General features: G+C 40.4%; 1 protein-coding gene across 1 annotated transcript in view; it reads right to left on the bottom strand.

The window, feature by feature from the left end:
• Nucleotides 1-1,196: 1,196 nt before the first annotated feature.
• Nucleotides 1,197-25,253, bottom strand: part of HABP4 (hyaluronan binding protein 4) — a 34,432-nt gene continuing 10,375 nt past the window's right edge. Inside the window, exons 3-8 of the mRNA XM_057722958.1 lie at nucleotides 24,835-24,996; nucleotides 24,514-24,582; nucleotides 19,995-20,078; nucleotides 7,626-7,797; nucleotides 4,379-4,564; nucleotides 1,197-2,627 (exon numbers count right to left, since the gene is read on the bottom strand). Of these exons, the coding sequence (XP_057578941.1) occupies nucleotides 2,571-2,627; nucleotides 4,379-4,564; nucleotides 7,626-7,797; nucleotides 19,995-20,078; nucleotides 24,514-24,582; nucleotides 24,835-24,996 (730 nt within the window). The 3' untranslated portion in view covers nucleotides 1,197-2,570. The remainder of the gene's footprint in view (nucleotides 2,628-4,378; nucleotides 4,565-7,625; nucleotides 7,798-19,994; nucleotides 20,079-24,513; nucleotides 24,583-24,834; nucleotides 24,997-25,253) is intronic.

Here is a 25,253-nt window from a genome sequence, read left to right on the forward strand (position 1 = left end):
AGTCTACCTCTTCCCAGACGTTGTCAGGTGTGTGACTTGGGTTTTCATCCAGCTGAAGGAGGGTACCAAACCCCCATTCCTGTCGGGTCACACCTCCTCCTATTGATGAGGCTCTCCCTGCTGTAGGTCCTGGGACCAGCTCATCTTCAGCTGCTGCCCTGGCAGCCTGAGTCCCCGCAGTGAGCTCCTGCATCAGAAGGGATCCAAGTCAGGCCTGGGGCTGGCATGCCTGCCCATGGAATTCAAACATGCTTGACCTCCGCTTTGCAAGAGAGTCTGTTAGGCTCACAGGTTTTCTTTAATGGGGTTAATCTGCTTACTATTTAAGTTACCAGCCAGAAATGTGTCAACCTCATGACAACAAGCACACCTAAGCACCTCAGGAGTCTCGCAGGGGAACTCTCAGGGGGAAGGCTTTGCCTTGTGGATCGGTCCAAATACACAATCCTGTCTCCTGAGTGTCCCTACAGTACATTATGGATTTCCCCTGCCCGTTGCTTCCACTCTGTCCTCCCTGGGGCTGGACTGTGGACCACCACATGACAAAAGCCTGACATTTATCTGCCCTACCAAACTGGTGAGAGGTAGTGCTGGTGAGCAAATGAAGACCTCTGCAGGCTTAGAAACCGTCCCCATCCCCCCAGACTTTTTTCTGACCACAAGACCCAAGACTGCTCCGTGGTACAGGAATCCTCAGTGTGTTTGGGAAGGATGTGCAAATACAACATTAAATCCAGCGCAATGGGCTTTTCAAGTGCTATTCGCAACACCAAAGGGAATTTTCTTGAAAAGGATCTCTGTTTTGCCAATCTTCAAAGCCTGGGCAAGGCAAAATGACTTAATGTGACAGCTCAAGTCTGCTGAGGAGTGACACATCTTCACACTGCACCAGCTTATCACAGCTGAACGACACTCACTCTCACAAGATTTCTTAACTCTGATCAGGGTACTCACATTCACTGTGTCTTTTCCAGGCAGAGGAAAGAAAATGATTGCCTTAATACTCAGATTAATAACAAGAATCCAAAAGTAGGCTGTCAACCACAGGGGAAGGTCCTTAACTGGCTTACCATGGCCAAGGGTTCAGTTCTGATTATTCAACAAAATATGAAATGACTTTCCACTGTGGCCTCTTCTCACATTCTTCTCTTTTGACCTTTGTGTCACCAAAAGGATTCAGCTCTCTATACACAAAGTTAGGAGGGAATGCCAACCTTTATTTACATGTGGGTTCAAGTTCAGAACTGCCATCTTAGTATTTAGCAAGGCAAAAAAAAAAAAAGCGCAGATCCTGAGACCAAGGTTCAGATTCCAACACAAGCATATTAAATGTGTGACCACCAGCGAATGTTACCCAGTTTCTTTAGTAAAGAGGGAAGAGTGTCACCCCAGCTTCCAGCGGCTGTTACAGCTGCCTCTGCCTCAGCCACCACCCCAGGCACTACCCAGCAGGCAGCTGGGCTGAGAGAACATGGGCTCCAGGTTTCAGCACTCCTAGTTAGGGTGGGACTCAGGGAGTTACTGAATCTCCAAGGAAGCCCCTAAACCCAAATTCTCCAAAGGCAAGAAATAGGAACTCAAACCGGTTCAAGGGCCAAGTGAGAAAAACTGCACCTAGGTGTTCAATAAATATTAGTTATTTACAAGCCTTGTCCAGGACAGGGACAGAGGGCCTTTGTACACAGGTGCTGAATTCTGACACTAGCTTTGAGGGAGAAAAGGATGTGGTGTTAAGTTGCAATACTCTTTGCCTGGACCCCTTTTCATTTGATTGGTGGGTTAAATAACATGATTTAAAAAATCATTTACTTAATATTCATCCTAAAAACCATCCAAACACTAAATACACACATTTATACTAAGCATGTGTGTGTATGTGTATGTGTATGTACATACACACACAGAAACCACGAGGTAGTTTAAATCACCATGAAAAAATCGTTTCCCTATTTCTCTGTCACAGAGTGGTAACCAGTAACTGCACAATAGCTATTTAAAATTACTGGTTAAATGAAAGCCAAAAAATTCCAAGAAAATATAACATTTACAAGTAAACAGTAGGTACAACTGTATTTTAATTTCTTGGTCTCTGAAAACTAGGCTCTGCTTTAAATTAATGGTCCAAGTTATATGTATTTCCTTTAATACTGAAGGACACAGCCTTCTGGTATCTGTACAACTTACTAAGTAGTCTCAATAGATTCTATTTTACAACTTGCTTTACCCTCCATGCTTTTGTGGAGGATTCAATACAATCTCTATGTACATATTTTAAACATTATTTCTGAATTACATCTGGAATTCCTTAAATAAAAAAATAATCACCATTCTCTACCTTCTTGGGAAAGTACCAGACTAACCCCTGCCCAGAACTGCCGCTCTCTAGCAACTGGAGAAATCCCTATTCCCACACCCCCGCCCCCTCAAGCCAAAAAAAGTGCAATGAATTCAAACTACATGGGAAAAAGCAACATCTATTGTTCTTAGAGTCTGACTCTCTTCCCCACAGCAAGAAACGTCTCTTCATAGGTACGCCAGTGCTGTTTTAAGTTGCCAGGGAAACAGGGCTCTCAAGCGAGAGCAGGAAAGTCTTCAGGGTCATCTGGGTTTGGAGCAACGTCTTGTGTCTGAAAAAGAAAAGTTTTGAAACCAGCTGTCACTTCACCCATTCCCACTTGGGTGCAGAATTGTGTGAAACACGGTGCCTGCTCTCCCTCAGGGGAGGAGCTAATGGGGTGGGGTAGCGGCCCACACGTTGAGGGAGAGTGGGCCCCCATGGGAAGCGAAGGGTGGCAGGGTCACTCACCCTAAGGGAAGCCCTGCTCTGAGCTGCAGCCAAGTGCTGCACAGACCCTGAAGAGGGGGACACGGAAGGGTGCCTCCCCCTCTGTCCCACTCCCATCCCTGCTGCAGAATGGCGAGCAGGGCCTCCCGGCCCCCCAACCCTCAGCCCTCCCTCCCACACGTCCTTACTGAGGGACCCTTTTTGTATCTAGCCCTTCCTTCATCCAATAACAGGACGGAATGTTTGCTACATGGCCATATGTGGATGATTAGAGACCGTCCTGCCCTCGGGGAGCGGACGAGGTTGAGGGAGAAACACACTGGTACCCTCAGTACCAGAGGGCCTGGGAATGGGGGCCCATGGTCGGGGCACCCAATGCGATGTGGTGGCAACGTACACATCACGGTCAAGTAACATTTTCTACAAGAGAAGGCTCTCCCCGAGATAAGCCTCAGGGAATGAGCAAAAAGGACAGGATCCCAAAACAAAGCGACTGTGAAGGGGTCAGGGCCTGAGGGTGGTTCGGAGCTGGAAGAGCCCAGGTGGGCGGCAGGTTTGCTGGCACCAGATCACCGCACGGCACACGGAGCACCACGGTGGCAGAGCTCTACTACTGGCAAGGAGCGGACGTATATTTTCTATTCCCAGAACAGATGCTTCTTCCATCCTGGCCTCAAATGTACCCAGAAAAAACACTTGTTTTTTGCTCTTGTTTAAGTATAAGGAACTAGGCACTCCCGCAGGGGCTGCTCCTGCTCCACCGTCACAGGACTGCACGGCGGCTTGTGCGGGCCACCAGGCCTTGTGCCCGATTCCCACTAAACAGGTATTCATATATTTGTCCACAAAACATTTATGAAGTGCCTACTACAGCTTACACTGTGCTAGGCACGGGGGAAACCAAACATGTCCCCTGGAGACAGCAGACACCGATCAACAACCGCACCAGCGAGAATACGATTACAAATGCAGATGGTGCTTCAAAGAAAAGGACTCTGACCTGGTCTAGAAGCCTTCTCTGACAAAGGGAGGTTGGAGGATCTACTCTAGGTAAACAGGCAAAGGGAGAAGGGCCAGCAGGTGCAAAGGCTCTGTGGGGTAAGGAACATGCTTGTCTGTTCCAGAAGTAGAGCAGTGCTGGCTGAAGAGCGAGGAAGAATAGTTTGAAGTGAAGAGCTGGCCTTGCAGCTGTAGGAGAGGTTTTGTCTACCCTGAAAGCATCAGGGCACAGGGCAGACGATCAGACCGTCGTAAGCAATCATCAGCGGATCTAACTCAGTCCCAAGCCTGGGGATCTTATCTGATGCAGATATGTGAATTTTCCTCCAGCTCTGAACATGCATTCATGGCAGACATCGGACTTCCCTGGAGGCCAGGGCTACACAATGGTCCATATCCAGCTGAGGTCCCTCATGCTGACACGACTGTTCCAAACACTGCAACGGCAGGCCCACACTACACAGAAGAGGAAGAACCTCCTCCATCTAGATGAGGCAGAACCTGATGATTCTCCAAAATTAGGCTATGTAGGCCCAGGGCATCTTCATCTTCTCCCTTCAAAAAACATCCAGGATTTAGAGTATAAACACTTACCACCACTTCTGCTCTGGGTCCATAGTTTTCTGCCCTTCTGATCCTTCCCCGGCCTCCCCGTGTGCCACCTCTGGCTCCACGGCCAGGACGAGGGAGGTTACCAAAATTAATCTCCAGCTGGGACGTGATGTCATTGGCCGCCTTCCGGAAAACGTGGGCATCATCCTCATAGTCATCCTTTACCATCTGAAACACAGTTACAGCATCACACACAGAACACACACACGGCCATCTCCATGGACACTCACTGGGCCGGGCAGGGGACAAGGACGCCGCTGCTCTGCTTCCAGCTGGATGGGCTCTGCACATTTGCAGCCACACGTTCTCATATTCACAGTCTTTTCTTTCTTTTTTTTTTTCTAATTGGAGTATAGTTGATTTACAATGCTGTGTTAGTTTCCTGTTGACAGCAAAGTCAGTCAGCTGTACACATACATATATCCACTATTTTTTAGATTCTATTCCCATATAGGTCATCACAGAGTACTGAATATTGTTCCCTGTGCTATAAGGTAGGTTCTTATTAGTTACCTATTTTATATACAGTAGTGTATTTGAATTAATCACAGTCTTAACTCAAACATTTCTGAACTTACTGTTACTTCAAGTGAGACCAAATTTCTCTCTGTTTAGCAGGTTAAGATGTAAGCTTTGGCGTGACTAACAGCAATCATGTAAATGTTTTCTATCTGTGTATTCTGCTGAGATTGAAAAGTTTTAGTTTCTGCCTTTTATCTGTTCACAAATGCTACTTTGATAAATAAGGAAAATCACCTTCCCGGAATAGAGCTTGATGGAGAAACTTCTTTCAACGTGGGTGCTGACTGTACAAATACCATATGTTAAAACTGGATGATTTACAATAAACAATTCTGACTCAAAATAAGTGGAAAGGGTAAAACAACAGTATGGTTATCTGAGGGTTGCTACCAAGGCTGCACAGGGAACCCAAGGTGCTTCTGAAGAACTGCTTTAGTTCAAATTCTTTGAGAAAGTACATTTTATTGTAAGCGGTCAAATAAGTTCTGTATCTTGTTAAAAGAACACTGTATTAAATGAATCTCCTTCAAATCTGATGTGGCTTCAATTCCTAACAATGGATGAAACAAAGAAAACCTCTCACTTTTTTAAGTAAAATATAAACCTACGGAAAATATGCCAATGATTGTGGGTGAGAATCTCCACAGTGCTGTCAGGTGAAACACCCCTACAGCTTGTCCAGCAAACGGAATGAGATTTCCCTGAGCACATCAGTTGCTTTCGGCCGTATGTTCATTTCAGGTTTCATGTTTAACATTTGTGTCCCCTTCAAAGTTTCAGATCAAAATAAAGATGAAGGAAACAACAATTCAGGAACACTGGCACTCTGGTAACAAAAAAATACAATAACAAAGAATGTAAGAGCCAAAATAATAAACTACTGCCTGGTTTAGAAAACAACTGGCTGTCAGTGTGCCTCAGCAGAGACGCGGCAGCCGTCCCAGGAAGAAGGGACAGCCTGCAATGGAAGCAGAGTGAGCGAAGGCCAAGGTGCTTTAAGGGCCCAACTCTATTCATAGGCTACTGTTAGGTATGAACTTTGCAAAGAACAGAGCTCCATGCACACAAGAGGTGTTATTCTAGTGCTTTTGTTTCTCAGGTTACCCAGAACAAAGCCAACTAGTGACACCAAGATTTGGCTTCTGTTGCTTTAAGAATAATTCCTGGCTAAAATTGTCAATGCCATGAGATTAATACGTACCAAAGATGTGTGCTTTCCTGAAACCAAGTTCGATGACTCAGCTAACCCAGTTGCTTCAAAGATTCCAGGAGACCTCCCTCTGGAGCCAGGGAGGATGAATCTGGTGTGGATTAAGGAAGAGCAGCTTCTATTTTTACCTAACATGTCAGCTGCACATTTCCAATCCTGACAGCACAATTGTTTTAGGCAAAGCTTTACTTACAATACCCCAGAACAAAAAAGAAGAAAGTGGATAGGAAAAAAAAAAACCACCCAACTAGCTGACGGACTTGTAAAAAGACCTCACAGAGCTTTCTGAGAGAATAAGGCTCTGGCCTCGTACGTGTACAAAAAGCCATTTCTAGTGGAACAGCTAAAAACTTTACTTAGACTCCAAGCTTGGACTGACTGAAAACAGGCGGTAGGAGGGGATCCTGTATCATAAATGACCCCTTAGTGAAACTATTCATTCAAAGAATATAACTAACCAAAGTATAAACGGGAACACAGACAAATCCACATAGTACAAAACTCCTGAGTTTCACACGGAAAATCAACGAATAATATCCAGCAGAGAGGAAGCGTGCTCACTACCATCATCGACACAGAGACTGGTATCAAGAGAAATAGCTGTGATTCAATGATACAAACTCTAAATTCTAAAATTGGAATGCTTCAGTGTACCCTTCCTTAAGCTCAGTAACTTAAATAGAATGTGATCAAATAACTCTCTGACCATCCTTATCAATATATGCTGGAAGATATTTTCAAAGTTGAAGCTGCCAATAAAGTGCTGAACATAAACCGTGTAAAATCAGGACCTCACGAGACAGAGGAACACGCGAGCAATTTCAACAGAAGAGCTGGCCACGGCAGCAGTGCCTGACGGTGCGGCCAGGTGCTCCAGGGCTCCTCTGGTGAGTTTCTGCAGAGGAAGCAAAGCTGCTGCAATAACACCAGAAATGCTTCACTCGACCCTGACCAGTTTAAAATGATCAACTAGTTCCAATTAACTGCTCTTATTAAGAATTAGAACTGTGGAAAAAAACAACACTGAATCACTCTACTGTACACCTGAAACTAACAAAATATTGTAAATCAACCATACTAAAATAAAAATAAAAAAGTATTAGAACTGAAAGTAATCTAATCACAAAAATGCAGACTAGTTATCCTCTGAAATGGCATCATCAGGAAACGTGCTGTATCTCTTCTGATACAAAACTGAAATGCAACTAAAGCATACAGGACATGCACAGTCTTCGCACAGTTGTGGAGAGAGCACAAAATGCACTGTCACTGTAACTGCTTTGGATTAAATATTAATGGGTCAATTGTTTTTCAATTTTTTTTTCTTAATAAGCAATAAAAATACAGTAAAATTAGGCACACATCATCTCTTACTCAGGTCAAAACTAGAATGTCAACTACTAATGTTCCATTTTTAAAACAGAAGTGGAAAAGCCCATTTTGTTTCCAATAAGGTAACAGTGAAGATTACCTCTAGATACAAAACATCATGCTTACATCATCTCTATACTTAGACTTGTGTATCACCACTGCTTTGGAAGGGACAGTGGACTCAGGTTTCCGGATATTAAATTCAGGCTTTGGTCTGGTCTGTTCTTGAAGATTTTTCCACTCATCTAGGGTCATCTCTTGAACTTGAGTTTCTTCTTCTACCTCCAACTCAGGAACTCTATAAAAAAGTATAATCACAAAGAATAATTTCTGATGGGTCTGAAATGTCTTTCTCAAAAAAGAAAGTCATAACCACTACTTTAACATACTTTCATGGTTCTGTATCTCAAATTTAAATAAGGCAAGAAAATCTTTGAACCATAAGCTTGCTTATTTTATTTTCATCATTTTATGCCATCATTGCCAACAGAAGATACTTCCTGTCTGTGTTCAAGGCAGTCTTTGAAAAATGTGGGCACCATCATCCCAATGACGTTAATATAACACTTCACCACCAGGCACTCCCTTCCCATGTGGCACTACACACAAAATGAGACAGATAATCGCAGAAACAAATGGGAGAAGTTATTGAGACAAAACACACATAGGAAACCATGAACAGAGGTTATAAACAATGGGTCACAAATGCATACTAAATATCCTCCTTAAATTCATGAGTTCTTAAAGCAGAAGACAGATCATGTAGAACAATGGAATAGAATTCAGAGTCCAGAAATAAGCCCTCACCTTTATGAGCAATTTTTTTTGACCAGGGTGCCAAACACCATTCTCTTGCACATGGATATTTAGTTTTCCTAGCACCATTTGTTGAAAAGACTGTTCCTTCTCCTTTGAATTAAGTTGGACTTTTACCTCACACCACAAATATACGAACTAAAAATATAAAACTCTTAGAAGAAAACATAGGCATAAACCGTGGATTAGGCAATGGCTTCTTACATATGACACAAAAGCACAAGCAACAAAAGAAAAAGTAAACAAACTGGACATCACCAAAATTGAAAACTTTTGTGCTGCAAATGGACACTATCAAGAAAGTGGAAAGACGACTCACAGAATGGGAGAAAATATCTGCAAATCATATATATATATATATATATCTGATAAGGGACTTAGATCTAGAATACATAAAGGACACTTATAACGCAATAAAAATAAATGAAGCAACTAAAAAAGGTACGTTTGTCAAAACCATGAATGTGCACTTATTTTTGTACAAGCCTGACGCTAAGCGGGGTAGAGGGTAGGGGGGAGAGATCCTCGTGTCTCAGAGGAAGCAGCACTTCTGCCAGGGATCAGGAAGCAGATGTGCTGTCTGAATCCTCAGATGCACGAAGGTCCACTCAAGAAGGCACTAGAACACAATAGGAAAAGGTCAGACCTGGGCTTGAATATTGGCTCTGCCACGTAGGAGCTGTGTGATCTAGGGCACATTTCTCAACTCTAAGCCTTAGTTTCCTCTTTGTAAGAGGGGGTCAATAATATTGCCTTCTCCCTGAATTGCTGTGGTTTGAGTTTCATTGCTCTTACGATTATTTTTTTGTCTCAAGTCTGCACGCTTCTGTAGGAGAGGAGGAGGTTTTGTCCAGCCTCCCACACTCAACCAGTGGTCATAAGCTCCTTTTGAAGGAATAGAATTTGGCTTTGAGAAGAAGATGAGGTCCTTGCAGCTTTTCTTCAAACTGATATAAATTTTATATCAGTTTAGGTGGTGGGTATACGTGTTTATTGTAAAATTCTTTAAACTTTACTGTTTGAAATTTTTCATAACAAAATGTTGGAAAAATACTAATATTAAAACCTATCCCAAACATCCACTGGCAAAAACATAAAAAAGACATTAAATTCTGTAATATCGAATACTGGAAACAACCCAAAATTATCTGGAGAGAGATTTGGTGGAAAAATTATGGATATCAAACATGAATATTAAGCAGCTAAAAAGAAATGAGAAATACATATACTGCTATGGAGCACCTCCAGGATATAGTGATGAAAGAGCAAGGTGGAATGTATGTTACCATTCACCTAAGAAATAAGCGGGCATACAAATATATATACATATAGATTTTTTAAAAAAACTGTAAGATAAACCAGGGAAAGAACAGGGATAGCAGCTAACTGGAAAATATCATGCTTTAACAGATTGTACTTGGGAAGCATGTAAATATTTTACATAATTATAAAACAGATTTAAATTAAAATGTAATCTCTAAAATTTGGAAGCAAAATTAATCAAATTAGCCTAATTATTTATCAAGCTGGTGATAAAAGTATCAGAAAAAAAGCTATTGAAAGTGAATACAAATGTGATTATTCATCTCTCTATATACAACTTATTAATAATCATATTATTGGAGGTAGTGTTGGTGAAGTTATTTGTTACTGTCGTGTGTAGCAAATGAGTAATAGCATGATGTTACTGATAGCTGGGATTTTCAGCATGGAAGAAAAAGAAAACAAATATAAGAAAGTTTAGCTAAAAATCTTGTACTCCTAAATTTCAAATGAGTGAACTCATATTTTATCTTAAGAATATGTGCATGTGTGTATTTCTCAGCTCTGTCCACTTAAATGTCTCGGAAACAGTTAAGAACCTAGTAGCAGTAAGTAACCCCAGTGCCTAGACTGTGGTCTCTAAATACCATATCCTATTTTTTTAAATTTATTTTATTGAAGTACAGCTGATTTATATTGTACAGCAAAGTGCTTCAGTTATACATAGATATACATTCTTCTTCATACTCTTTTCCATTATGGTTTATCACAGGATATTGAATAAAGATCCCTGTGCTATACGGTAGGACCTTGTTGTTTATCCATCCTATGTAAAATAGTTTGTATCTACTAACCCCAAACTCCCAGTTCATCCTTCCCCAACACCCACTCCCCCTTGGCAACCACAAGTCTGTTCTCTATGTCTGTGAGGCTGTTTCTATTTCGTAGTTAAGTTCATTTGTGTCATATTTTAGATTCCACATACAAGTGACATCATGTGGTTCTAAATACCATATTCTATTAAAGGACTCTGGCTCGCTGGAAAAATGACTCAGTGTGAGGCGTGATGATGAGTCTGAAATGTGTCTCCCCAGAAAGCAAGGAAGCTGTCAAAGACCACTGAATGTGTGTCAAAAGGATCAAGAATCAACTTGGAAGAGTCTCCATTCCGTCAAAAAATGGGTCGGTTTAAGCACCAATAAGCATAAAAACACAGTGAATTGAAACACATCACATATGTTTAAATCTCTAAATTCATAATGACACTAAACAAAAAGTCACTGGCACCTTTCAACGATATGAGGGAACCAACTCACTATTCAGAAAATGAGTAAAGTAAAACATGCCTTTTACGTGTCCTTCATTTCCTAAACGAACTTACACCTCAGTGTAATCAACTAGTTCTAGGTAAGTTTTTCTTTACAGGTCATCCCAGCTACGTACCTGAAGAAAGAATGATAGAATTAGACTCTCACTAATTTACAGCCCTAATGAATTAATGGATAAAGGCAATGATAACCAGTAGCCTTCCATAACCTATGAAACTATCTCACCAAAAAGTTGAAGCTGAATTTGATCAAGCCTCTGCCTCTCACTAATAATATTCAGGAAATTAAAAAAAAATATGAAGAAGAGAGAAACATGTTGGACTACTCTACGATGCTGTGCTGGAACTGGCTTGTACCAAGTCATAACAGCCAACTGTTAAAGTCTCAGGAATTTTGCAAGTCAGCTGTTAAATACAGTCGTTAAAAATTAAATTATAGAAACATATAATCAACATTGTTAAAACAAAGGTAATAAAGCCTCACAACTCACTGTTCCCTAATTATTTCAATACACTGTGCCTTTCCCTATGCACTGGGAGTTACTTCTCCCTACTGTATGTGTATAGTGGAAATACTACATAACGATGTACTACTGCGTACTACTGCACATCTTCTTCCCACTCTGTGTTCAGTGACGTTGCTTTGGTAGTTTTAAATCAGCCATGGTAGGAATACTTACACCACAGAAACTAGCAAGTGCAATAGATTCAGGCTTTTTCATCCCAGAGAAGCAGATGTTAAATATTTACCAGCACACCATTGCCTACAGGGATGCAATCAACATAGTTATGACTCTGGGAAACTCTCTGGACGAATGACAGCTTTTTCAACAAAATAAATTGCAGGGGGGCAAAAAGAGAAAACACATAGATTAAAAGCGATTTAAGGGTAATCAAGATAGTTTGATATTGGCAGACCAACTGAACAGACTATGGAGAAATAGGCCCACACGTACATGGGCAACTGATTTCCAAATAATGGTGTTCAGTATGCTGGAATAACTCAATATGCACATGGAAAACAAAAAAAAAGGAGGGCACTTCTATTCCTACCTCACCCTGTATATAAAAGTCAACTCAAAATGGACCAAATAAATGTTTATTTCAAAAAATGGATCATAGACCTAAATATAAAACCCATAATTATAAAACTTATAGGAGAAAAAATTGGTGATATTAGGTTAGGCAAATATTTCTTAGATTTGACACCAAAAGCATGATCAGTGAAAGAAGTGATAAACTAAACTTCCTCAAAATTAAAAACTTCTAGTCTTCAAAAGACACTGTCAACAGGGGACTTCCCTGGTGGTCCAGTGGGTAAGACTCCACACTCCCAATGCAGCAGGCCCGGGTTCCATCCCTGGTCAGGGAATTAGATCTCACATGCATGCGGCAACTAAGAGTCCACATGCCACAACTGAGTCCACATGCCACAACTAAGAAGCCCGCATGCTGCAACTAAGAAGTCTGCATGCTTCAACTAAAGATCCCGCATGCCACAATGAAGATCCTGCATGCTGTAACTCCCAGGGCAGCCAAAACAAATAAATAAATATTAAAAAAAAAAAGAAAAGAAAGTGGGTATAGTCATAATTTTAAAAAAAAAAAAAGACACTGTCAAGAGAATGAAAAATCACGCCACAGATCTAGAGAAAATATTTGCAAATCATATATCTGATAGAGGACTTTAATCCAGAATATATGAAGCACTCTCAAAACAGTAATAAGAAAACAACCCAATTATAAAATGGGCAAAGGATTTCAACAGACTATTAAAGAAGATGTACAGATGGCAAATAACCTGTGAAAAGAGGCTCAACATCATTAGTCATTAGGGAAATACAAATTAAAACCACAATGAGATATACACCTATTATAATGCCTAAAAATTATAAAAACGGGAATAACCACTTTGAAAATGAGCCTGGCAGTTTCTTAAAAAGTTAAATAAAGACCTGCCCTACAGTCCAACCATTTCACTCAGGAGAAATGAAAATGTATAGCCACAGAAAGACACACAACAAAAATGCTCACAGCAGCTTTACTTATAACAGCAAAAACTGGAAACAATGGGAACTGTCGTCATCAGACGAATAAACAAATAGTGGTCTAGCTGTAAAGTGGAATACTGCTCAACAATAAGTAGGAAGGAATTACTGATACATTCAGGAACCTGGATGAATCTTGAAATATGCATGCTCAGTGAAAGAATACAGACAAAAAAGAATACATGCTGTATGATTCCATCTATACAAAATTACAGCAACTGCAAACTAATCTTTAATGACAAAATAGATGGGAAAGGGGCAGGAGGGAGGGATTACAAAGGGACACAAGGAAACGTTTTGGGTTGACAGATGTGCTCATTATTTTGATTGTTTATGGATTTCAAACTTGTAAAGCTGTACATACTAAATATGTGCTGTTTATCGGATTTGGATTGTATCTCACAGCTGTTTTAAAAAGAGATGTAAGAGACATACAAATTAATATGTATATTTCAATATTAATTCAAACAAGTAAGTTGTTTTAAAAAAAGATTTTGAGGTAATCAGGGAAACTGACAAACTGCCTAGATATTTAAAGATATTAAGGAATTGTTAAAAAATTTTAGATGGGATAATGATATTCTAGTTATTTTTTTTAAGCGAGTCTTTTAGATATAATATTCTGAAACATTTTTGGATAATATATAACGGGGGGTAGAGGAAGTCGGTAGAGAAATATATGAAACAAGAATGACCATCATCTGGTAACAGTTTAGCTGAATAACTTATTTGGAGTTTCAATATATTATTCTTGTTTTATATACATTTTTTTCTATAACTTTTAACAAGAAGAGATAAAAATAAAGAAATATTAAGGAACCATGAGGGTTTCTGTAGCCTACTTGTGATAGAATTAAGAAATTTGTGAAACTGGATGCTATGAATTTGAGGATTCTTTCATAACTAAGATAACCTAACAGAACTTAATAAACTCCAAAAAGTCCAATAAGAATGGATTTTGTGTTAAGACCACAAAAGAAGTACTTTTTGTTTGCTTGTTTGTCTTAAAAAATATCATATCTAAACATAAAGAACTAGAACAAAAAAGTAGAAGGCATGTAAGAAATGCAGCCCTGCAGTGACATACAGACACCCAAAATAAAGCAAACTGCAGTGCAGAACAGAGCATCTGCCACAAGTGATTCCCTCCCTGAAAGTGATCAGCCTGACACGGTTCACTCAGATGCACCTCATTTGAAGGTGTGCTTACAGATGCCCCCTATGCATTCTCCTTTATCACCTGCCATTTCAACAAGCCATATACTGGGAGCAGTATACAATCACCAAGGACAGGCTCCTTAACTTTATTGCCAATTGACCAAAAATTATTATACAAAACACATTCTAAACAAACAAAACACATTCTATGACAGTTCTGTAAGGCAGATTCCATTTCCCATTTGAATTAACAGTGAATGCAGTTTTTACTGCCATCTTAGCAAAGACTGGATATTTAGCAGGAAGAGATATAGCTAATTCTCAGTTCCAGGAAGGACTACTGCAAATATATTTCGAACAGTTATAAAAGCCTCATAACTGCTACCACCCTAAATTTAACAACTCCCTTTTGAGTAACTCAAAGACCTTTACAGTTCGTGGTTTATGATAAATTTTTGGAGAGAATTTTCCATCAAAACTGCTTATAAAGTGTCAGAGCTATGACTTGTAAAGTGAACAATGTTGTATGCAAATTTTATCATTATACATTTTATTTCTAGATGGGTGAAATTATAGAAGAAATAGAATTGTTTTACCAACAGTTACCTTTATGTGGAAATAAATGGGATGATAATGCTAACATTTACTGTATGTTTTCTAGCTACCAGATGCTATTCAACGTGCTTTACATCAATTTGCTCCTGAAATTAATCCCACAAGTTAGATAAAATTAACAGCTCCATTTTACAGGTAAGAAAATCAAGGAGAGGTCATACAGCTAACAAATAAATGAAAGAGCCAAGTTTCACATCCAGTCATTCTATCTCCAAAGCCCGCATTTAACCTCTGTGCTATTTAGGGAATAAGAGCGCAGAAAAAAATGCTTAGATGGAAGACAGTCAAGATATGGATAGAGGAAGCATACAAATCATCAATTCAAATGTCCAAACTTCCATTCAGGCAATATCTTTTCACCTGAATATATGAAAATGTGCAGTGGGTTCTAGAAATAAAACTTTACTCACTGAATACTTAACTGGGCCAGTGGATCTAATCTAGCATGTAAATAATACTGCCTACTTCCTTCCAAAGTACTGAAAGGGAAGTGAATTTCATGAGAAATTTTGATCTCCTCATAAATTTGCTATAAAAATTTTAAAGAGGTATGGTCCTGTTCTACGAAAACTCAGTACATAACAAACTTCACTGTCCAAGCAAATACATTTGGAAACGAAGTACAAAATAATTCATTGCAGATATTTTGTAACAATGCTTCCTCACCACTCTCTTTTCATAGAGTTTTAAATATTTAAGGATGGAAGGGAGTTGCTGATGCACAGTACTGAACAGAGAAATCCTCAGTGATCCCGACAGCGCTTCCCCTGCTTACAGAACCGCCTTCTCCCACTGGCAGTTCTTAACAGCAAGTTAGTCTAAACGGCACTTTTAACCATTCCTACCACTCAGTACAGTTAAGAACACGAATGTTTGTGCCACAATACCTGGTTCAAATCCTGGCTCTGATATACTTACTATACGTTATTTAACCTGTACCTTCTTCTTCATGGGCAGCAAAGGATTAAATGAGTTAAGCCATAGAAGCATTTAGAGCAGTTCCTGGCACACAGGAAATGCTCAATAAATGTTGGATTTATTTTTAAAGCAAATCACAGGAAGTTGTCATAGGTCTCCTCGGACATTAGAACACCACATGACAAGAAACATGTAATACTTCTGAAATGAAACGAGGAAGGAAGGAAGGGCATAGCACATATAACTGTCAACAAAATGTGTCCAATTTGAGGGAAATGTATGTACTTTGGATAGTAGGTTTGGACATAAGTGAGCGTACATTAAATTCACCTACCAAGAAGTTCCAAACCAAGAGCTGCACTAAGTATACATTCTGGCTGAACGCTGAAAGCTTGAGTGTTAGATCAGTGCCCAGACAAAGCCGAGATCAGAGAGCATCTCCGTCCTAGAATGTATATACAGGCCCAATTTTTTTTTGCAATTATAAAAAACTGTAATGGTATTATTAGAAATGTTAGTAATAATTTTAAAATTTGACAAGGCAGTGCAGAAACAAGAATTTCTCAGTGTGGTCACCACTACACTGCGGCTACTGTGCACTGCAGCTCCTGCAATTCTAATGGGATGCTCACTGTCCATCACGTTCAGCAGAGGGAGGAAGGTGTGCTGACTAGCTCCCCTAGGATCTCACAGACAATGAGACTGCCACCAAAATCATTAAGCATTGTTTTGTCTTTCAGAATAAGTGATTAATTGAAAGAATGATTTTGTCTAATATTATGAATGCCAGAGTACCTCAATCAATTCTAAAGATTATAATTATGCTATAATTTATTCTCTCTTATTCTGCCTTATATTACCTGAATTTGTATACATGGTTTATTGGCTCGAGGAGGATCCAATTTTTCCTGAAGGTATCCAGTTAACTCACTTCTTAACATTCATATACACTGTAATGTTGATCTATTTCCTTCGTCAACTCAGTGTCTAGATATTCATATTAGCTGTTAATCTATTTCTTTAATTAAATACATTTTTTAGTTGTTCTGAATAGTAAATTAACAGCTTTCACAATCATCAATCATTGTAGCACTTTACTCTTGTAATAAGTAACAATAATAATAGTAGATATTTATATAGCACTAACTACATGCCAGGCCCCACTCTACAGAAAACACATGCACACCCAACCAATACTTACAACAGCCTTCTGATGTAGTTGTTATTGTTATTTCCTTTTTACAGATGAAGAGAACTGAGGCTCAGAAAGATTAAATAACTTGCCCAACCTAGTAAATGGCAGAGCTGGGATCTGAACCCAGAACACTGGCTCAGAGTCTCTGCTCTTAACCACTCAACACCCTGCCTCTGCACAGCTGAAGGATGAGTAAGAGTTAGATAAACAGGAGAAGGGTGAAGGGGTTGTGGAGGAGAGGTACAGAAAAACCAGAAATCAGCACTTGCAAAAGCTCTTTGGCAGGTGTGGCACAGGAGCTGGAGAAAGATGCTTGGGAACATGAAATAAGGGCCACGTGGTGAACCTGCAGAAAGCACAGGAGTGGTTGAACTTGAGGGCTCTTCAGAGGCCAGACCACGCAGGACTGTGCAGGTCAGGGCAAGGGACACAGAAAGGATAGGAAGTTTTCTTCCCACCGGTGGGGGAGGGTCTTACTCGAGGGGTGGGGGCATGACGATCAGAATGGCAGCGTGAAAGCCACTCTGGTGTGAAACGGGCGGGTTGGTAGAAGGTGAGCGTGCAGGGAGCCCCATTAGGAGCTCTGGTGAGAGAGCAGACAGCAGCAGCTGAGACTATGGTGGCGAGTGGAGACGGCAGATACAAGTCCTCAGGGCAGGGTGACAGACTGGATTTTGGGGAGACAGGGGGTCAAGAAGAAGGAAATCTCAAGAATGACTCCGAGGTTTCTGGTTTGTGCAACGGGATGAATGGCAACGCTGTTCTGCAAGATAGAAACACCTAATGAGGATGGGGGCTCGTGGACCCCAGTTCTGGCCATGCTGAGCGTGAGGAGCATTTGGGACGCCCATGCGGAGGTGTCCAGGAGGCAGACGGACACATGGGCCTGGAGTCCATGTTGAAGGTTGGAGCCAGAGGTACATGTTCTGGAGTCAGGGGATAGAGGACAATTCAAGCTGCAGGAGTGCATGAGACCCGATAAAGAGGCACTCGACACAGAGAAGAGGGCCTAAGGCAGAGCCCTGGAGAACTCAACATTTTAAAAGAGCAGAAAGACAAGGATGAGTCTGCAAAGGAGGAACTGAGCAGCAGGAAGCAAGTCAGAAGACTACAGAAACCGATGGGAGGCTGTAGTTAAGAGGAACGCGACACAGGCATACCTGGTTTTATTGCACTTCACAGATTCTGCCTATTTAACATATTGAACACCTGTGGCAGCTCTGAGTTGGGCAAGTCGAACAGCACCATTTTCCCAGCAGCATTTGCTCACTTGATGTCTCTGTGTCACATTATGTTAATTCTCAAAATATTTCAAACTTTTTCATTCTTATTATATTTGTCACGGTGATCTGTGATCAGTGATCCAAAGATGTTACTACTGTGTTGTTTTGGGGTGCCACAAACTGCACCCTCTTAAGACAGTGAACACAGTCAATAAATGTTGTATGTGTTCTGACTGCTCCACTAACTGGCCTTCCCATCTCTCTTCCTCCTCTGGGCCTTCCTATTTCCTGAGACATAGCAATATTGAAATTAGGCCAATTAATAAGCCTATAATGGCCTCTAAGTGTTCAAATGAAAGGAAGAGTCAGTCAATATGACAAACCTCATTGTTGTCTTATTTTAAGAAACTGCATAGTCACCCCAACCTTTAGGCACCACCACCCTCATCAGTCAGCAGCAGCATCGTCCAGGAAAGACCCCCCACCAGCAAAAAGATAACTCACAGAAGGCTCAGATGGTGGTTACTATCTTTTAGCAATAAAGTATTTTTAAATTAAGGTATGTACATTGGTTCTTTTAGACACAATGCACACTTAATAGACGACAGGATAGTGTAAATATCACTTTTATATGCACTGGGAAGCCAAAATAATAGTGTGATTCACTTTATTGTGATATTTGCTATATTGAGGTGGTCTGGAATCAAACCCACAATATCTCTGAGGTATGCCTGTAAAGTCAAATGTTCTAAGAGGTCAAGAAAGATGCAGACCAAAACATCCATTAGGTCTGGAGACGTGGTGATTGTTTCAGAAGGGCAATGAGGACAGAGTCGGACCGGGAATGAAGTGAGGATGAAATGAAGCGGAGGAAATGAAGAAAGAGTGCACACAACCCTGAAAAAGGCAGCTGAATGAGAACACGCAGGGGCAATAAGAAGCTTAAACAGGAGAGACAGAGTGCAGATAAAATGTTGATTGGAAGACCAGAGTTGGGAGGAAGGAGGTGAGTGTGCCTAAAAGGAAGGAATTAACTGATAGCGAGATTTTTGTGAAGTCAGTGGGAAACAGGATCCAAAGGCTGAAGAGGCTGGCAGAGAGAGGGCGCCTCTATTTTACCACAAGGGAAGAAGCCCAGGAGGCAGGTGCAGGCAGGTCTGCACCTTTGAGAGCAGCAAAGTTCGCATCTGATGGCTCCTAATTTCTGTGTGACACAGGAGGCAACGTTGTACCCAGAAAATGAAAGAGGAGGCGTGGGTGTTGGAAGGACAGAAGAAGGGGAAAGTGGGGGGGCAGTGTTAGGGCTTTGAGAGGGCAAGAAGGACTGAACCGGTCATTGCAGTGAGCAGGGGAAAGAGTGAATCCAAGAAGTGGGCATTGCTGGGCGGTGTTGAGGGCTCATTTCAGAATGTGGTCATCAGGAATTTACAGGGGTCCCCATCAGCTCTGCTAAGTGACGTGCAGTGCTCAGCCTGCGGGTGCAGGCAGAGAGAAGGCAGATGGCTACTGCTTGTCCAAGAGGTAGATTTTGCTAGCAAGGGACTCATAGATCCAAGGGGCAAGGGAGTTAAAAGCCTTGGCAAGGGTGCTAGGGATGGACTAGGGGACAAAGCTCCATGAAGAAAAGAGGGAGGAGGGACTGGGAGAGAATAAAGGGACAAAAGGTGGGGTTCCTGATGAGAGAGACTAGTCATAGTACAGGTTGCTGATGGAAAAGAAGTTGTGGGCACAGGACAGAATACCTGATTATCATTAATAATCATTCACTAAATGATTTGAATTATTAATTAGTTTGATTACTCATTAACACATTAAGAAGATCAACCCTCTGTGATATGACAAAAGGCTGAGCTTCCTGTTCTATGAAGACCGCTTATAAATCTTTAAGAAAAAGACCAACAATCCAATGGGGAAAATGAATGAAATACCCACTTGGCTGGAGCTTCCTCCTCCAGCGGACCCAGGGACTCCTCCACCACTGCGGTCTCTTCCATGGGGGCAGTCGGGTCCATGTCACTGCAAAGCAACAAGAATCACTTTAGTCACACAAATCTGTTTACATCAATGCCCTTACATATTCAAGATAGAAAAAAAAACACATTTCAATGTCCTTTTTCTTAAGTAAACATCCCTCAAGGAATTAATATGTACATATAGGCAACCCACATCAAAATTACAAAGAGGAAAAAAATGCTCTTAATTGCTAATCCATATAAATTATTTCCAAAAATGTGAAAAGTACTTTGAGAAATACAAGTTTCCATGAATTGCCTAAAATTAAAAACAGATTGTAAAGGACCAGAACAATTATTCAAAACTCTTATTATCCTAGGAAATTACAAATATCAACAGGGGCCATAAAAATTCTCAACCTATAAGTGTTAAATGACTTACAATCGACAAGAATATGCCATATAAAACTTTAGAAAATGGCAAGAAAGTGGAAACATTCCACAAAAAGGACTGTGCAGAATTACAAATAAGCTGGTGATAACCATACCAGAAAAACACAGCTTTGAAATATCAATATATGTACCATCACATATAAGTATATACTCTACAGATGAGAAATTACAGCACAATGAAAAACAATTTGAATTTTAAATACATCTTAATTTTTTTGATATTAATTCATGTTGATATTAATCCTATCTGAACATTACTTTTAAAAAAAGTACCAGAGGGGCTTCCTAGATGGCGCAGTGGTTAAGAATCCGCCTGCCAATGCAGGGGACACGGGTTCGAGCCCTGCACCAAGAAGAGCCCACATGCCACGGAGCAACTAAGCCCATGCACTACAACTATTGAGCCTGCGCTTTAGAGCCCGTGAGCCACAATTATTGAGCCCATGTGCTGCAACTACTGAAGCCCATGTGCCTAGAGCCCGTGCTCTGCAACAAGAGAGGCCACGGCAATGAGGAGCCCGCGCACCACAACAAAGAGTAGCCCCCACTCACCGCAACTAAAGAAAGCCCGTGCACAGCAACAAAGATCCAACACAGCCAATTAAATAAATAAATAAATAAATAAATAAATAAATAAATAAATAAATTTTTAAAAAAAGGAAGTCAAGGTTGGCAATTATTAAAAAAAAAAAGTACCAGAAAAAGAAATTTCATTCTCAAGAAAATGCTGAAATTAGTAAATATAAATATATCCATTAGAAATATTTTACACTCTACATTCAGAACCTAGCACTTTTTCATCCCTAGTTCAGGAAAAATCTTCATAAAATCAGTTCTTTTTAAGTAAATATAAATTGAACTGCAATAAAACAGAGTTTTTACTTTAAAAAATATTTTAATTCTCAACTCAAAGCCATTGTTATCATAAAAAAAAAAACCTAAATTTTTCAACACAAAATTTGAATAAATAATTTTTACTTTAAAAAAGGTCCTAAATCAAATGTTCTGTTTGGAAGGACATCACTGCTGCTCTGCCTGGCAGAGGTCCTTTCACAAAAGTAGCCTCTAACATCAGCCTGACCCTGGTGGGTCATGGGAGTTTTTAGCACCCAGGAGTCTAGCAGCAGTGGCGGTGCTGTATTACTCCAGCTTTCTATTTATTCTCTTAGCCATGTCATAAACCAAGGGGAGGGCTTCCTAGGTGGTGCAGTGGTTAAGAATCCGCCTGCCAATGCAGGGGACACGGGTTTGAGTCCTGCTCCAGGAAGATCCCACATGCCGCGGAGCAACTAAGCCCGTGCGCCACAACTACTGGGCCTGTGCTTTAGAGCCTGTGAGCCACAACTATTGAGCCCATGTGCTGCAACTACTGAAGCCCACGCGCCTAGAGTCCATGCTCCACAACAAGAGAAGCCACCTCAATGAGGAGCCCGCGCACCACAACAAAGAGTAGCCCCCACTCACAGCAACTGAAGAAAGCCCACGCGCAGCAAAAAAGACCCAACACAGCCAATAAAATAAATACATAAATAAATAAATTTATAAACCAAGGGGATAAAAAACATGAACTCACTGACAGTTCATAGCTTTCAACAATTAAAAATCATAAAAGGGCTACGAAGATATGGGGGAGGAAAAAAGAAGCAGAATACATAACAAAGAGACCAGCATTTCTTAAACCTGTCAGTTAATTTTGAAGAAAAGAAAAACCACAGCCTTCCCTCCTGTACTGACCTACGTTATTTTATGAACAAACATAAAACTAATTTTGCGCTTATAGCTCTTATCCAGAATCACATGACCAAAACTACAAAACAAGTAAGTTTCAAGATTAGCAACAATTTATTTTGGCAAATTTTGTTATTTTGTTGAAAGTAAATCACCAATGTTGGATTTATTAGCAGAAAGATAAAGCTCCAGGGGCCATGTCTGTATTTTAGCTTCAGTTATACTAATGTAGAAAATGCCTGTCTGCACAAGTATCGTTACAAAACAATTTTAAACACCTCAAGGCTTTGTTAACTCGTTCAAATTCAGTCAGGCTTTATACTTAACCAAATCTATGACAGTGAACAGATTTAATCCAGCAGTGTTTGATTACTACATAAAACTGTCTTGGCTCTTCCCAATAAAAGTTGGAAGGCACTACTGTTAAAAACTGCGTTTGTGGATGTCTATTCCAGTTGGTAACAAGAAAATAATATACGATATATTATACTTTTTAAATTATTACAAATGGAGCAAATTCTATTTTCAGCACAGGTACTCAGGGTCAAACTCTTGAAGAATACCAGTAACAATGGAAATGGCTCAGTCATACCATTTTGAAAGCCTCTGTCCTTAGATCTAGTTATACTGCCAATGTCTTCAAACAGGAATACTAAATTATAGCAAAACCCCTACACCTACGATGCATAGTGCAGTACTTGCCCTTGCCAGACACAAACACGTCACTTACTCTTGGGTTCACCTCTGCTCTTTTCTCGTTAATTATAACTCAACTGAACTATACCATGGTGGCAAATCACAATCCCAATGTATTAAATAAGAAATTAAAGTCTTGAGTTTCCTAGGTGGCGCAGTGGTGAAGAATCTGCCTGCCAATGCATGGGACACGGGTTTGAGCCCTGCCCCAGGAAGATAACACATGCCGCAGAGCAACTAAGCCCGTGAGCCACAATTACTGAGCCCATGTGCTGCAACTACTGAAGCCCATGCACCTAGAGCCTGTGCTCTGCAACAAGAGAGGCCACAGCAATGAGAAGCCCGCACACTGCAACAAAGAGTAGCCCCCGCTCACCGCAACTAGAGAAAGCCCGTGTGCAGCAACGAAGACGCAACACAGCCAATAAATAAATAAATAAATAGAAATTAAAGTCTTATTCTACAAAAGAACTTTCAATTACAGATTATTACCGCCTAAGAGCTTTGACTTTCTAACTCACAAACTAATCCAAAAGGAGTGCCATGGGGCACGTGTCATTTTTAACATTGGGACATGCCATCTGCCAGAAGCATGTGTGGTCACTTCTTCATGTTCCAAGGCTAATTACTTACCTCTTAGAGTAAGTAATCACTTGGGGCCAAAATGATTTTAAATTCAAATGCAAACTGAAGTTGGGTGGTAGTATTGAATAAGGTAGTAAATCAGATGATTCAGAAGGTGCCTGTATTACTTTTTTAAAATATATTATCAAGTAAAATAAAACAAAATGAAAAGGTCTGTAATTGAGATTCTATAGAACCCCAGATTGACAAACATTTCACAAGTTTTTTTTTCAAGAACAACACAGATGTGCAATGGTAGTAAATCTAATTTTACATTTGATGTTATTTTGTACATTTGTTTTTAAGGATAAAAATTTAAGAAAAATAAGTTTATGTAAAAAGCTTATGTTCTTCAAAAGAAGAAAAGTGGAAGTCTGTATCCCCTCAAGCCTTCAAACTTGTGTAAAGCCTACCCTGCAACACATCCTGGAGCAACCCATTCCTTATACTTCTCTGCAGGCCTGAAATGACAGGAACAGCAGAACCAAGTGCCTCCCCTAAGCAGCAAAACTGGCACAGACCTAAGATAACATAAGGCCTCAGAGAAATGTCAGATTGGAACCTTAGGTGAAACCTGTCATTGAGCTTTCATCTGCAAATGCTTTTATAAAATCAAGATGCAATGTATACAAAAACTTTGGAAGGTCACAGAAAAATAAACTACAGAATATCCAGAAATTTAAAAAGCATTCTGAGGCATGTACAGATAAATATACAATGGCATGTGCTTGGGGCATCAGCAAACATACAAATTTGTTTGGCTCTAGTAAGATAAAAGAATTTTGAAAGCAGCTTCAAATCTAACTGCAACATACCAAAACTGTTTTAAAAAGTTATCTCATAAAACAAAAGCCTAAATTCAATCTCTACTTAAAGCACACAAGTATAAAGACACCGCAAGCATAACACAGAGGACATAATTTTCAAGACAGGCAAATAAAGATCCAGATATTTCCACTTAATTGTAGGTTCACAGAAGGTACAAATTTGCACCATACCTGGTATCTTTACCTGATCCCCAGGTGCGAACTCCATATCCACCCATGTTGTCTTCAGTTCTGATTGCTCTAGAAAAAGAAAGAATATTCCCTTAAACTGGAAGCTGATCTCCAGACAATCTCCAAATCAGAAAAGTTGATTATAAAAGCTGTTTCCCCTCCAAAAAAAAAAGAAACTGTCCCAGGATCAGCTCCCTTAGGAATAACTGCATTCTCACATAGTCAACTAAATATTAAGACACAACAGGTTCACCGCATGTATTACAGCATGTATGCACAGCAAGATCTTAAAGGGAAAATAGCATTTCCAAAGAAACTTACATTTTATCATTCCCACCATATCTCTCAAATTCTCGTTTCCCTCTCTGGTCAAAACCGTCAAAAGCTCTGTTGCCAGGACCACTTCTGCCTCTGCTTCGCATGCCCCCTCTTGGGCCTCCACGCCCTCTCAGTGGTCTGTCTCGATCAAACCTGTCCACTGGTCTAGGAAGAGATGAGTACAATAAAAAGGGGTGAGTTGGATTAAAGAGCTAAGGCTTTTTCGAGAAAAAAATTCTAGAAGGACATTATGGCTATAGTATATTGGAAAGAATGGTGTGGCTTGAATAATAAATTAATAGTTGGGCTTCCTAGGTGGCACAGTGGTTAAGAATCCGCCTGCCGAGGCAGGGGACATGGGTTCGAGTCCTACTCCAGGAAGATCCCACATGCCGCGGAGCAACTAAGCCCGTGCGCCACAA

This window comes from Hippopotamus amphibius, chromosome 2 (assembly GCF_030028045.1).
Source record: "Hippopotamus amphibius kiboko isolate mHipAmp2 chromosome 2, mHipAmp2.hap2, whole genome shotgun sequence".
Lineage (NCBI taxonomy): Eukaryota > Metazoa > Chordata > Mammalia > Artiodactyla > Hippopotamidae > Hippopotamus > Hippopotamus amphibius.